Here is a 14,939-nt window from a genome sequence, read left to right as displayed (position 1 = left end):
ACACGTCTCGAAGAACAAAATGAAGTCTTCACCCCCCATAACAGCTAATGTTGCGATGGCCGTTACTCCGTTACCTTGCATTTTTAACAAGCATGGGATGATCCTGATGCAGGTGGCTTGCGGTTTCACATCGAGAAAAACTGATCAAAGCCCCCAAAGAAGAGACACTGCCCCAGGATTTACTAGGCTGCCCCTGCCACGGTGGAGTTAGCCCTTCGCATTATCATGCAGAGCAGTGTTAGAGCCTCTCCTACAAAGGCTTGCCTGGAATAAGAAAGGAGGGTCCATTTCTGAGTCATATATCTTGTAATCCTTGTTCCCTTAGTTACACAAAAACCAGCCAAAGCTCTGAAAAGGCTGCTTCGGAGAGCCTGATTGGATTCTTCCCCAAACCTCTGCTCTCCCTTTTTGGGGTGGACAATAGGAGGTAGTTTGTTCTTGCAGTTACATGAGTCAAGAGCATAACACATAGTAGGTGTTCAATAAAGGTACATGAAAAGCCTCTACCCAGCCTGATTAATTGGGAGTCGGGACCCACCAGGAGGAGGCAAGGTGCTTCTCTGAGCCCTCAGACCACAGCTTACCCAGCTCTACTACAGCACTTACCAAGTTCTGCCCTAATTTTGCTCCCAGCACCTGTCTTGCCAGGCAGGTTAGCAGTTCATTAGCCATCATCCTTGGCTTTTCCCAACATTTGTTTTTAAAAATACCTTTGAAGGATCCCTGGGTGGCGCAGCGGTTTAGCGCCTGCCTTTGGCCCGGAGTGTGATCCTGGAGACCCGGGATCGAATCCCACATCGGGCTCCCGGTGCATGGAGCCTGCTTCTCCCTCTGCCTATGTCTCTGCCTCTCTCTCTCTCTCTATGTGACTATCATAAATAAATAAAAATTTAAAAACAAAAAAAATAGCAGACTAAGAGATTATTTAAAGGAAAAATTAAAAAAAAATACCTTTATTGAGGTAAAACTGACAATTAACTGCACATTTTAAATGTACAATTTGATACATTTTCACATACATATTCACCCATGAAACCATTTCCACAATCAAGATAATGAAAACATCCATCACCTCTGGAGGTTTCCCAGAGTCCATCTCTCTCATGGGTCCCTCCCTCTCCCACAGGCAACCACTGATCTGCTTTTTGTCACTACAGATTAATTTGTATTTTCCAAAATTTTATATAAATGGAATCCTACAGGGACTCCTGGGTGGCTCAGCGGTTTAGCGCCTGTCTTTGGCCCAGGGTGTGATCCTGGGGCCCCCCCAGATCGAGTCCCACATCGGGCTCCCTGCATGGAGCCTGCTTCTCCCTCTGCCTGGGTCTCTGCCCCTCTCTCTCTATGTCTCACAGGAATAAATAAATAAAATCTTAAAAATATATATATAATCACACAGAAATGGAATCCTACAGTATGCGCTCTCTTTCTTTTGGTCAGGTTTCTTTCACTCAGCATAACTGACATTAGCCATGTTGTGTGGATCCATAGTTTATTCCTTTTTATTGTATGGCAATAGCATTTCTTCACCCATTGACCTGTTGATGGTCATTTGTGTTGTTTCCAGTTTGGGTCTGTTACAAATAAAGCTGTTATAAATATCCTAGTAAGTCTTTGTGTGTCCATTATACTTTCATTTCTCTTGGGTTAATAGGAGTGGAATGGCTGAATCATACAGTATGTGATGCCTAACTTTATTTTATTATTATTATTATTATTATTTTTTAGAAATTTATTTTCTCACAGTTTTTTTTTTTAAAGATTTATTTATTTATTTATGATAGACATAGAGAGAAAGAGGCAGAGGAAGAAGCAGAGGAAGAGGCAGGCTCCATGCCAGGAGCCCGACATGGGACTCCATCTGGGGTCTCCAGGATCGCGCCCTGGGCCAAAGGCAGGCGCTAAACCGCTGAGCCACCCAGGGATCCCCTGTGATGCCTAACTTTAAAAAAAAATTATTTTGCTTGGGATGCCTGGGTGGCTCAGCGGTTGAGTGTCTGCCTTTGGCTCAGGTCCTGATCCTGGGATCTGGGATCGAGTCCCACATCGCGCTCCTTGTGAGGAGCCTGCTTCTCCCTGTCTGTGTTTCTGCTCCCCGCCCCCCCCCCCCGTGTCTCTCATGAATAAATAAATAAAATCTTAAAAAATATTTTGCTTATCGTTTACTTATTTTATTTCAAGTTTTTATTTACATTCCAGTTAGTGGGGCACCTGGTTGGTGCAGTTGGTTAAGTGTCCGACTCTTGGTTTCGGCTCAGGTCTGATCTCAGAGGCAGGAGCAGGCTCTTCCCTCAGCAGGGAGTCAGCTTGAGATTCTCTCTCCTTCTCCCTCTGTGCACCACCCTCCAATTAAATAAATAAATAAATCTTTAAAAAAAGAAGTTTCAAGGCACCTGGGTGGCTCAGTGGTTGATGTCTGCCTTCGGCTCAGGTTGTGACCCCAGGGTCTTGGGATCGAGTCCCGCGTCGGGCTCCCTGCATGGAGCCTGCTTCTCCCTCTTCCTGTGTCTCTGCCTCTCTCTCTGTGTCTCTCATGAATAAATAAATAAAAGCTTTAAACAAAATCTCCATTAAAAAAAAAAAAAAAAAGAGTTCCAGCTAGTCAAAATATAGTGCAATATTAGTTCCAGGAGTACAATCCAGTGATTCATCACCTACAGTCAACACTCAGTGTGCTCAGCATAAATGCATTCTTTAATACCCATCACCCATCTAATCCATCCCCCTGCCCACCTTCCTCCCAGAAATCCTGTTTGTTCTCTATAGTTAAGAGTCTGTTTTATAGTCTGTCTTTCTTCCCCCATGCTCATCTATTTTCTTAACCTCCACACAAGTGAAATCATATGGTATTTGTCTTTCTCTGACTTATTTCACTTAGAATATACTCTAGTTCCACCCACCTCGTTGCAAATGGCAAGATTTCATTCCTTCTTATGGCTGAGTAATAACCCACTGTGTGTATATACCACGAATTCTTCATCCATTCATTAGTTGATGGACATTTGGGCTTTTTCCATAATTTGGCTATTATTGATAACAGTGCTATAAACATCAGGGTGTATGTAGCCGTGAATCAGTTTTTTTTTTTTTTTTTTTTTTTTAAGATTTTATCTAACAGGGATCCCTGGGTGGCGCAGCGGTTTAGCGCCTGCCTTTGGCCCAGGGTGTGATCCTGGAGACCCGGGATCGAATCCCACGTCGGGCTCCCAGTGCATGGAGCCTGCTTCTCCCTCTGCCTGTGTCTCTGCCTCTCTCTCTCTCTTTCTCTCTCTGTGTGACTATCATAAATAAATTAAAAAAAAATATTTTGTCTAACAGAGAGCACGCACAAGCTGGGGAGAGAGGTGGCGGGGGCGGGGCGGGGGGGGGGGGGGAAGAAGCACTCCCCCTGAGCAGAGGGCCTGACATGGAGCTGGATCCCAGGACACTGAGATCATGACCTGAGCTAAGGCAGCCATTTAACTGACCGAGCCACCCAGGCAGCCCTGATACTTTTTGCTGGATCATAGGGTAGTTCCATGTATATGTTTAACTTTTAAAGACCCTGCCATACTGTTTTCAAAGTGGTTGTACCATTTTACACTCTTATCAGCAGTGTGTCACAGTTCTAGTAACTCTACATTCTGACTCCCGAAATATTCAGGCTTTTTACATTAGTCATTTTAATAGGTGTGCCAACACTGCTTTAATTTCTTGGTAAGGGGGATCCCTGGGTGGCGCAGTGGTTTGGCGCCTGCCTTTGGCCCAGGGCACGATCCTGGAGACCCGGGATCTAATCCCACGTTGGGTTGGGATCTAATCCCACGTTGGGCTCCCGGTGCATGGAGCCTGCTTCTCCCTCTGCCTATGTCTCTGCCTCTCTCTCTCTCTCTCTGTGTGACTATCATAAATAAATAAATAAAAATTAATTTCTTGGTAAGCCACCCAGGCGTCCCTGGTTCAAAAATTTTTATTTTTATTTATTTATTTATTTTTAAAAAAAGATTTTATTTATTTATGCATGAGAGACATAGAGAGAGGCAGAGACACAGGCAGAGGGAGAAGCAGGCTCCATGCAGGGAGCCCGACGTGGGACTCGATCCCGGGTCTCCAGGGTCACACCCTGGGCTGAAGGCAGCGCTAAACTGCTGAGCAACCCTGGTTGCCCTGGTTCAAAAGTTTTTAAAGATTTTAAAGGTATACAGTGAAAAGTGAGACTTTCTCCCCATGCCAACCAGTAGTCACTTTTAAAGGTATCTTGTGTATTCTTTACTCAAATGCTAACAAATATTCTTGGTTTTCCTGCTCTTTTACAAAAGGCATTATGCTAACCACACTGTTCTGAACCTTTTCTTTTTTTCATAAAAAAAAAATATTGGGGACACCTGGGTGGCTCAGTGGTCAAGTGTCTGCCTTCGGCTCAGGTTGTGATTCTGGAGTCCCGGGATCGAGTCCTGCCTGTGTCGGGCTCCCTGCATGGAGCCTGCTTCTTTTTCTGCCTGTGTCTCTGCCTCTCTCTGTGTGTCTCTCATGAATAAATAAAATCTTAAAAAAAAAAAAATCTTAAAAAAAAGCATTTGGTTGAGCTTTCTCATTCTTTATTGCGGCCACACAGTATTTAGTTGTGTGGATGCACTAAGATTTACTTTACCAGTTCCCTATTGATGGACATGTGACTTCTTTCTAAACTTTTGCTATTATGATGCTGCAGTGAGCCCCTTACACACAGTGTTTCTCATGGGTGCAAATATAGCCATAGAGATCATTTCTAGAAGTGGGGCTGGTAATATGTAATTTTGATACTGCCAAATTAACTCAATAGTTGTGCCAATATACACTCCCACTATCAATAAATCAGATTGTAGTCAGAGAAGGACAAATACCGTGATTTCACTCATATGTGGAATTTAAGAAACAAAACAAACAAGCAAAGGGAAAAACTAAGAGAGACAGAGACACAAAGCAAGAAACAGACTTAATTATAGAGAACTGACGGTTCCCAGAGGGATGGGGATTGGGAGGATGGGTGAGATAGGTGAGGCGTGCACTTGCGGTGAGTACCACCTAGCGTTGTATGGAAGTTCTGAATCATTACTGTATACCTGAAACTAGTATTACACTGTATGTTAAGTAACTGAAACTGAAATAAAAACTAAAAACAAAAAACAAAAAAACCAAAAATAAATAGCGCGTCTGTTTATTCACAAAACTAAAGTTAGCAAACGTTTGGATTTTACCAATCTGATAATGGTGTTTGTGTTTAATTTGCCTTTTTCTTATTAAGAGTGAGGTTGAACATCATTCCGTACGTTTAAAAGCCATTTGTAGGGGCACCGGGTGGCTTAGTCAGCTAAGCAGCTCCCTGGGCTCAGGTCGCCAGCCCGGGGTCCTGGGACCCAGCCCTACATCCGGCCCTCTGCTCAGCAGGGCGCCTGCTGCTTCCTCTGCCTGCCACTCCCTCCCCCGGCTTGTACTTCCTCTGCCAAGTAAATAAATAAAATCTTAAAAAGAAAGTAATGTATTTCCTTTCCTTTGAACTGTCTGTAAATGTCATTTGCTACTTTTTCTAAAGGCTGGTCATAGACTTGCTGGTCTCTAGGAGTTCCAGGACAGGAGAGTAGTCCTTTGTGATACAAATCGCAAATATCTTCTCTCCAATTTGTCATTTGTCTTTTCACTTTATGTAGTTTTCATCCCTGACATTAATTCTCTTAATTGATCTGAGACGTTAATCCTGAGCGTTAGTCCAGTTGTTTCTGCCTCCTAAATAGTTCTGGAACACCACCTTCCTTCTTTCTACACCCCCCCCCCCCCCCCCCCGCCCCTTCCCTGGGCCAGTCTGCCATGTCCCTCACCAAAATTACTACATCGATTCTAACCGCTCTCCCAGACGTACTTCCACTCTTGTCCCTTTCTAATCTACTCTACATTTTGTAGCCAGAAAACTGTTTCTAAAATAAAAACATGATCAGGTCAGATTTTTGCTTAAAACTCTTGGGTGGCTAACCAGGGCTCTTAGTGGGAATCCAATGCCCTTAGATCAGATCCTCCGTGAGCTCCAAGGTCCCCCACATGGTCTGGCTCCTTTTTGTCTCTTTAGCATCATGTCTGACTAGTCCTCACCTCCCATTCCCCGCTCCTGCCATACTGAATTGTTTTCAAGCCCTCCCTTTCAGTAAGCTCTCTCACGTTTAGGCCTTTGCATAAACTGTTCTTTCCTGAGGAATGCCCTTCACTTGCTAAACATCCACTCAGCCTTCAGACGCCCCCTGCCAACAGGAAGCCCTCCTGGACCCCAGTGGAAGAGATTAGGTACTGGGATGCCTGGGTGGCTCAGGGGTTGGGCGTCTGCCTTCAGCTCAGGGCTTGATCCTGGAGTCTTTGGATCCAGTCCCACATTGGGCTCGCATTGGGCTCCCTGCATGGAGCCTGCTTTTCGCCCTCTGCCTGTGTCTCTGCCTCTCTCTCTGTGTCTCTCATGAACAAATAAAATCTTAAAAAAAAATTTTATTTATTAATGGGGGGGGGGAGAGAGAGAGAGAGAGAGAGGCAGACACAGGCAGAGGGAGCAGCAGACCTCATGCAGGGAGCCCGATGTGGGACTCGATCCTGGAACCCCAGGATCACACCCCGGGCCGAAGGCAGGGGGGCCGAAGGCAGGTGCTAAACTGCTGAGCCACCCAGGGGTTCCCAAAAAAATCTTAAAAAAAACAAAAGGAAGAGATTAGGTACTAACACCCCTGTCCTTATGTCAGCACTACTATCGTTATGGTTATCTATTTACTTCTCTGTCTCTCCCATTAGGTAGACTAAGTTCTGGAAGGGTAGGGACTCAGCCTGCTTCGTCACTATTGTTTCCTAGTGCCTATCACAGGACCTGGCACATAATAGGTGCTCAATAAATAGTTGCTAAATTAATTCAAGAAATGATGTCTGATGAATGGCTAGGTGAACATTTCATCTTGGTGGGGGAACCCAGGAGAAAGAAAACAGAAAGGTTCTTGACTCCCGTGCAAGAAAGTAAGTAGCCACTTGCTCCTTCATTCCACCTGCCAGAGAAAGCAGTGGTTTTGACCCTTCCACTTCTCTTGATAATCTCATTGAGCTCTGCCCTAGCTTGTTCTATACCCAGGTCCCAGAGGAATAAGTAAAATACCTAAGATCCAGTAGAGGAAACACTGACCAATATGAGGGCAACTTGTCTTACCTGTAGCTAAGTCCTGGAGGCTTCCTGAGTGTCACAGTTTGCCCTTTAACCACTGGACCATGGAGAGGTGGAGGGGTGGGTTCCAGTGGAGGGCTGGAGCAGAGAGGTATGCTTGGGACAGTCTGGGGCAATGGCTATGAATTCACCATCCAGTGTAAGTATCTGAATTTTTTTTAAAGAGTTTTATTTATTCATGAGAAACACACACAGAGAAAGGCAGAGACACAGCCAGAGGGAGAAGCAGGCTCCATGCAGGGAGCCCGATGCGGGACCCAATCCTGGATTCTAGGATCATGCCCTGGGCTGAAGGCCGGCGCTCAACCGATGAGCCACCTGGGCGTTCCACAGGTGCAGTACCTAATTAATAAGCAGTATGGGATAAGTGGGAGCTGAACAGATGAGGACCAAAGTCAGGCGCTGACAGACAACCAGAACTAGTGTCTTGATTCAGGGGTCACTGCTTACATTCTCACGGATGCAGACTGCTTTAGTCAACACAATTTTGGGGTCCCAGAGGGCCACAGAGAGAAATAAGGATAGAAAACGTTTCCTAGGTTTAGTCCTTTATTTTCTGAAGCCTTGAGCATGGCGTACAGGTTAGGATAGATTAGTGACCTCTCCGGTTTCAGACTTTGAGGTGGAATCAGTTTTTTCTTTTCTTTTTTTTTAGATTTTTATTTATTTACTTATTCATGAGACACAGAGAGAGAGAGGCAGACACACAGGCAGAGCGAGAAGCAGGCTCCACGCAGGGAGCCTGATGGGGGACTCGAGGATCACGACCTGGGCTAAAGGCAAAAACTCAGAACCACTGAGCTGTCCAGGTGTCCCTTTGGGATGGAACCAATTTAGGATGTAATTTGGAAAAGTTAGGATACAGGTAACATTTGTCTGGTCTGACCTTCAACGATTTATTTGCTCCTTTACTTACCAATTACTGATTGCAAACTTCATGTTAAGATAAGTACAGGGCCCTGGAGATAGGTGTACTGAAACACACTGTTTTCTTAAGCTGTGGGTGCTAACTTGTTAGTGGGATGACAAATCACAATCAGATCTGAATAAAAAAACAAAACAAAACAGGAGAATAGAAAATAACTACAGTGCACTCTGCACAGAACAAGTACTAGGCTAAAAAAAAATTGTTACAGGGGCAGCCCCGGTGGCAGCGGTTTAGCGCCGCCTGCAGCCGGGGGTGTGATCCTGGAGACCCTGGATGGAGTCTCACATTGGGCTCTCTGAATGGGGCCTGCTTCTCCCTCTGCCTGTGTCTCTGCCTCTCATTCTCCCTGTGTCTCTATGAATAAGTAAATAAAATTAAAAGAGGGGATCCCTGGGTGGCGCAGCGGTTGGTTTGGCGCCTGCCTTTGGCCCAGGGCGAGATCCTGGAGACCCGGGATCGAATCCCATATCAGGCTCCCGGTGCATGGAGCCTGCTCAGGCTCCCGGTGTATGGAGCCTGCTTCTCCCTCCGCCTGTGTCTCTGCCTCTCTCTCTCTCTCTGTGACTATCATAAATAAATAAAAATTAAAAAAAAAAATAAAATTAAAAGAAAAAAAGAATTAAAAAAAATTGTTACAAACGTGTGTGTGCATACTGGGTCATGATTTAAAGCATATTATTGTGGTCGGAAAAATTTTGACCCTCTGCCCTAGAAGGTGAGCTCCAAGACTACAAAGGCTTTGTTGTGCGGGGGCGCAGTGTTGGGGTCTCACTACTGAGCTGTCTCACTACTGAGCTGGACAGTGAAGGTTTAACACTGTGCTGCCTTCGGGAAGATGAGAGTCAGACATACAGGGAAAGGTCAATATTACAGGGTTTTCAATACTAGTATTAGTCTGAACCAAATTAAGAACATTGTGTTCTGGGCAGCCGGATGGCTCCTTCAGCCCAGGGTGAGATCCTGGAGGCCTGGGATCGAATCCCACGTTGGGCTCTCTACATGGAGCCTCTTTCTCTCTGATGGATAAATAAATAAAATTAAAAAAAAAAAAAAAAAAAAAAAAAGAACATCTTGTTCTGGGGGCGCCTGGGTGTCTCAGCAGGTTAAGCGTCTGCATTGGGCTCAGGTCATGATCCCGGGGTCCTGGGAGGTGCAACCCCTGCATGGGGCTCCCTGCTCGGCGGGGAGTCTGCTTCTCTCTCTCCTTTGCCCATCCCTCTGCGGGTGCACACTCTCTCTCAAATAAATAAATATTTTTTAAAAAAATGTCTTGTGGGGCAGCCCAGGCGGCTCAACGGTTGGGCATCCGCCTTCCGCCCAGGGCATGACCCCAGGGTCTTGGGATCGAGTCCCACGTTGGGCTCCCTGCATGGAGCCTGCTTCTCCCTCTGCTTGGGTCTCTGTGTCTCTGGTTAATAAATAAATAAAAATCTTTAAAGAAAAAAAAAAAAGTCTTGTTCAGCTCCATCTCTGTACTTGCGCAGAGGCGGCTTATCTTAAAGTGAAGGTTGCCCGGGACACTGCTGCCTTAGAGGGTGGCACCCCTGCCCTTAAGGGCAGCGAGGGTACAGGAGGCGGCAGGCCGGGCCCTGCGCGGGGCCCCGGGGCCTCCCTCGGGCAGAGGGGCAGCGACGCAAGTGCAGGCGGGCACCTGCCGGCGGGACGCGCAAGGCGGCCTGGACACACTGACGGCGCCGCCAGCCCGCGCAGTACAGGGGCCGGGGCCGCGCTCCGCAGGTGAGGTCACCTTGAGCTGCTGCGCGGAGGTGGAAGCAGGTTCCGGGGAGCGGCCTCAGCGGCTCTGCCCCCGAGCGCCCCAGACAGAGAGAGGAGGGGGGGGGGCGGAAAAAACAAAACCAAAAAAAAAAAAAAAAAAAAAAAAAGCCAACAACCGTGTCTGGAGACGATACCTGCATTCGGTTTTCTTCCCGTCGCGGGATGCGGGTGGGGGTTGGAGGGCGAGACCCAGGGGGCGGGGCCGCCGCGCGCCCGGGGGCGGGGCCACGCGCGCCCGCCCTCCAGCTACTGGACGCCGCGCGGGAGGGGCGGGGCTTCCGGTGGCGGCGGCGCTCGGGCGTCGGGTGACGCGAGGCGGACGGGCCGTCACGTGACACGGAAGTGACTACGAACAGGAAGAGGACGAAAAAAATAACCGTCCGCGACGCCGAGCCGAACCGGACCCGCAGCCACCATGAACAGCAAAGGCAAGGGCAGGGGGCGGCCGGGGCCGTCGGGGGGACAGTGCTAGCCTGGAGCGAGCGGGCCCGGAGCCCGGGGTCGCCAAGCGGAGGCTTGGGGCGCGCTGCGCCTCCCTCCCCGGCCGGCTGCGGCCCCGGGGGCCGCGCCAGACGCCTTCGTCATCCCCGAACTGCGGCTGCTCGCTGCCTCCCGGCCCTTTCCTCCTTAAACTCTGTGGCGCAGTTTGGAGCTGCGGGCTCGGGTGGAGGGGCGGGGGGGTGAGGCTTGTCATGATGGGCATCTGCGGGAGCAAATGGGGAGCTAGAGCAGGGGTGCGGGTCGGCCAATGGCGCGCCGGCGGGGGCGGGGCTTCGCGCTCCGGAACCAGAGGCCGGCGCCCGGGCTTAACCAGTGCGGCGCCGGCGGGCGGGCCCCGGGGGCGGGGGGGGTCTCCCTCCGCGAGGTGCCCCTGGCTCCTGGGACTGTGCGGGCGCCGGGCCCCACACGGTCCTCAGCTGTGCCTCAGGACGGTTCCCGTTACCCTCCCTCGGTCCCGAGGGTTCACGTCCAGCGCGCGCTGTACTCGGAAGTCGACCTTGAGTAGGAAGCGGCGGGGCAAGTAACCCGTAACCACCGTGACCCCGCCAGGCCGTGGCTCGGCACAGCCAGGCCTGGGGCGACCACCCGGAGCCGGGCAGCGCGCCCCTGCCGTTGGGCACGGGCAGGAATGGGGCCCCACACCTGCCCTGCATCGATGGAGAAGCTCGGGGTGCCAGTGGAGGACTGCCCCGGTAGGAGTAGGGGTAAGGGTGCGAAGAGAATATTCTCTTGGCCCCAGAAATCAGCGCCCACCCCCCGCGCCACCCCCCAGAGCGGTCTATCTACACGTCTCCAGCTTGCTGCCCCTAGGGCGGCTACCCAGGATGCTCTGCCCCGTTTTGGTGGCTCTGTGTGGTACGCAACATGCATTTTCTTTTTCTTTTTCTTTTTTTTCTTTTTTCTTGTCTTCCAGGTCAATATCCAACGCAGCCAACCTATCCCGTGCAGCCTCCTGGGAACCCAGTGTACCCTCAGACCTTGCATCTTCCTCAGGCTCCACCCTATACTGATGCTCCACCTGCCTACTCAGAGGTGCTTCCAGTTTACTAGACTTGAACCCAATGCTCTTGGGTCACATCTTCAGTCCTTAGCTAATAAGCCTGACTCCATGCACATCCGTAAATAGGAGAAGGGAGGGCTCACGTGAATAGTCTGAAACACTGTACGCTTCAGCAACTTCTGTTGGGGGTTGAGACTGCATCATCTGATTGTTTCATGTTTGGGTTTTTTTTTTTTTTTTTTTTTTTTGGCACCAGGTGAGGTTAAGAAGATGAGCTTGTGTTCCTTGAGCCTCACGTTAGCTATAGCAGGAAGTGATGCAGGAGGGTACTGAGTGGCAGTGGAAAGGCAGTTTGTGTAACTCAGAGTGTAATCTGCACAGGGACAATTGAGAATTGACGCGTGGAAGGGATCTAAAATCGGAATGTCATAAAGTAACCTGTTGCCTTCTCTTCTAGCTCTATCGTCCGAGCTTTGTGCATCCAGGGGCTGCCACGGTCCCCACCATGTCAGCTGCATTTCCTGGCGCCTCACTGTATCTTCCCATGGCCCAATCTGTGGCTGTTGGACCTTTAGGTTCCACAATCCCCATGGCTTATTATCCAGTTGGTCCCATTTATCCACCTGGTTCAGCAGTGCTGGTGGAAGGAGGGTATGATGCAGGTGCCAGATTTGGAGCGGGGGCTACTGCTGGCAACATTCCTGTGAGTATGCCCTTATCAGAACAACTCAGCTCTTACGTATTTTAACTTTTTGAAGAGATTACATATTCATCCTTTCACCATCCCTGGGTAATAGCTGTGGTATGGGTATAAGTACTGACATCCAGTAGTTGGGCAGAAAGCAGTTGAGGGGGCAGGAGAACTGTGGCAAGTCAGTAGCATCTGGCACATTCCCTGGGGCCTGAGTTAACCAGATTCCTTTGTTTTCCTATATCTCTTTAAAGCATTAGGAGTCCTGCCTGCTGCTTTTGCAGTTCCACTTTGGTACTGGGCTAGTAATACTCCTTATTCAGCCTGTAACATTTACTTCATTTGCCATCAGTATGGCATTCCATCAAGAAACGTGATAAGTAAAAATGGAGAAAGACACATGATGAGATGAGCACTGTGTGTTATATGTAGGCAACTTGAATTTAAATAATTTTTAAAAACCTGAAAAAAATGGAGAAAGCACAGTCCCCTATTAAGTGGCGTTTAGAAAGATACTAGAGATTTTAGTTATGTTGCCTGCTTAGCTCCCCCCTCTATAAGAATTAGAGCCCAGGTGGTCCTTGCCTCAAAGCCATATACCTGAAATGAGGTGAGAATGCCTTTAAATGAGTGGTAGGCTCTTTTCCTGTCTGTACCTTTGGGTTCACAGAGAATATAGACCTGCTTTACAACCCACATTGGCAGAACTAGCTTTAAGATATGATTGGTCAGGACACTGCCATCTTCCTAATGGATCCTGTTTCACCTTTGTCCACTTCCCTTGTCTCAGCTGCCCTCTGCCCATCATCCTTGTCTTTTCCTTTCAGCCTCCACCCCCTGGATGCCCTCCCAACGCTGCTCAGCTTGCAGTCATGCAGGGAGCCAATGTCCTCGTAACTCAGCGGAAGGGAAACTTCTTCATGGGTGGCTCAGATGGTGGCTACACCATCTGGTGAAGAACCAAGGCCACCTCTATGCCGGGAAAGACATCACATACCTTCAGCACTTCTCACAATGTAACTGCTTTAGTCATATTAACCTGAAGTTGCAGTTTAGACACATGTTGTTGGGGTGTCTTTCTGGTGCCCAAACTTTCAGGCACTTTTCAAACTTAATAAGGAACCATGTAATGGTAGCAGTACCTCCTTAAAGCATTTTGAGGTAGGGGAGGCATCCATTCATAAAATGAATGTGGGTAAAAGCAGCCCTAAGGATCTTCCTTTAATTCCTCCGGAGTAATACTGTACCATACTGGTCTTTGCTCTTAGTAATAAAACATCAAATTAGGTTTGGAGGGAACTTTGATCTTCCTAAGAATTAAAGTTGCCAAATTATTCTGATTGGTCTTTAATCTCCTTTAAGTCTTTGATTTCTATTACTTGTTATAAATGAAATGCATTAGTTGTCTGCCTTTCCATCCTTTGCCCCACGTCCCACCCTCAACCCTAGTCTTCCAGTTCCTTCCCGCCAATCTCCATTGAATCAATGGTGCAGGACAGAAAGCCAGTCAGACTAACTTCCTTCTCTCCTTGCACTTCTCCCCACTTGCCATCTTTTAACTAGTCTTTCACAAGGATCCTCTGAAACCCCCTCTGTGCCCCAAGCACAGACCCCATTACTTCTGCTTTTGCATCTCCTCAGGCAAAAGTGGAGGGTGCCTCTCTGGACCCTCCTCATAGGTTGTTTCTTCATCTACGAACCAAACCCAAATTTGCTCCGGTGCCAGAAAAACAGAGCTCCATTTGAACAAAGGGTATCCATGCAAACTGTACTGTAAACTGGTTTGTTTAAAATGTGGGGGCAAGGAGGAGGATGCATTTCAAAAGCCTGATGACGTCCGAGCCAAATTAGGGGAAGTTTCCCCATCCAAAAATTGGTTACCAGTTATCAGAGTATCTGATGCAGGCACTCATGGCTCCTGAGAATTCCTCAGCTGGGGTAATGGGGTCATACTATGAATCCCTCACTACAAAATGACTTGAGTCCAGCGAAATCTCATTAGGGTTAAGAATATTTTCAGGGATCCTTAATACTTTGATTTTTGTTTTCTGAAATTGGATTTTATTTTATTTTATCTTATAATTTCAGTTCATCTAAATTTTGTGTTCTGTACATGTGATGTTTGACTGTACCATTGACTGTTATGGAAGTTCAGCGTTGTACGTCTCTCTCTACACTGTGGTGCACTTAACTTGTGGATTTTTTATACTAAAAATGTAGAATAAAGACTATTTTGAAGATTTGAATAAAGTGATGAAGTTGCATTACACCTCACCTCAAGGATTCTTTACTCAACTTGTTTTTAGATTTCTTCTCTTTTTATCTTTTATGTCCCACCTAGGATTCAGATAGGTGCTGCTGTCATTCCGGGGTTTTAAAGATTTTGTTTATTAGAGGGAGAGCATGAGCGGCGGGAGGGAGGAGCAGCCAGCAGGGTACCTGATGGCAGGGCTCCATCCCAGGACCCCGGGATCATGACCTGAGGAGCTACGATTTCTATCAAAACACTGTCTTAGACACATCTCATTTGGGGACTAAGATCCAAGGAACTTCTCGGCTTGATTCAAAGGGCACTGGTGGGAAAAGTGGTAAGGAGATGGTTGCTGGTTCCCTCTGTGTAGACCCAGCATGGGTCAGGGAAGGGGCACCTGGGGGGCTTAGTCGTTTAAGACTAAGGCGTTAAGACTTAAGACGTTTAAGACTAAGACTAAGTCGTTTAAGACTTAGTCGTTTAAGACTAAGACTAAGTCGTTTAAGAGCTGACCTGCCTTCAGCTCAGGTCATGGTCCTGGGGTTCTGGGGCCAACCAAGCCTTAAGTTGGGTTCCCTGCTCAGCTCCCTG

At 48.0% G+C, this 14,939-nt stretch overlaps 1 protein-coding gene across 3 annotated transcripts; it reads left to right on the top strand.

Moving 5' to 3' along the window:
• The first annotated feature begins 10,185 nt into the window (after nucleotides 1–10,185).
• On the top strand, nucleotides 10,186–14,371 carry DAZAP2 (DAZ associated protein 2). 3 transcript variants are annotated; one of them, XM_026000353.2, is made up of 4 exons: nucleotides 10,186–10,333; nucleotides 11,320–11,438; nucleotides 11,864–12,109; nucleotides 12,925–14,371. In XM_026000353.2, exons 1-4 carry the CDS (start codon nucleotides 10,321–10,323, stop codon nucleotides 13,051–13,053), a joined length of 507 nt encoding a protein of 168 aa, XP_025856138.1. In that variant the 5' UTR covers nucleotides 10,186–10,320; the 3' UTR covers nucleotides 13,054–14,371. The 3 variants fall into 3 exon arrangements, with proteins under 3 accessions (XP_025856138.1, XP_025856139.1, XP_025856137.1); XM_026000354.2 differs by having other exon boundaries at nucleotides 10,217–10,333; nucleotides 11,864–12,032; nucleotides 12,925–14,347; XM_026000352.2 differs by lacking the exon at nucleotides 10,186–10,333 and adding an exon at nucleotides 10,587–11,098.
• The last annotated feature ends 568 nt before the right edge of the window (nucleotides 14,372–14,939 follow it).

The sequence above is a fragment of the Vulpes vulpes genome, chromosome 8 (genome assembly GCF_048418805.1).
Source record: "Vulpes vulpes isolate BD-2025 chromosome 8, VulVul3, whole genome shotgun sequence".
NCBI classification, from domain to species: Eukaryota; Metazoa; Chordata; class Mammalia; order Carnivora; family Canidae; genus Vulpes; species Vulpes vulpes.
This window is presented reverse-complemented; position numbering and strand designations above follow the sequence as displayed.

Excerpts from the sequence above, each read along its gene's own strand:
- DAZAP2 (XM_026000354.2), top strand. Across the intron at positions 11,439-11,863 it reads CTCCACCTGCCTACTCAGAG|CTCTATCGTCCGAGCTTTGT; the intron begins GTGCTTCCAGTT and ends CTTCTCTTCTAG. Across the intron at positions 12,033-12,924 it reads TGGTCCCATTTATCCACCTG|CCTCCACCCCCTGGATGCCC; the intron begins GTTCAGCAGTGC and ends TTTTCCTTTCAG.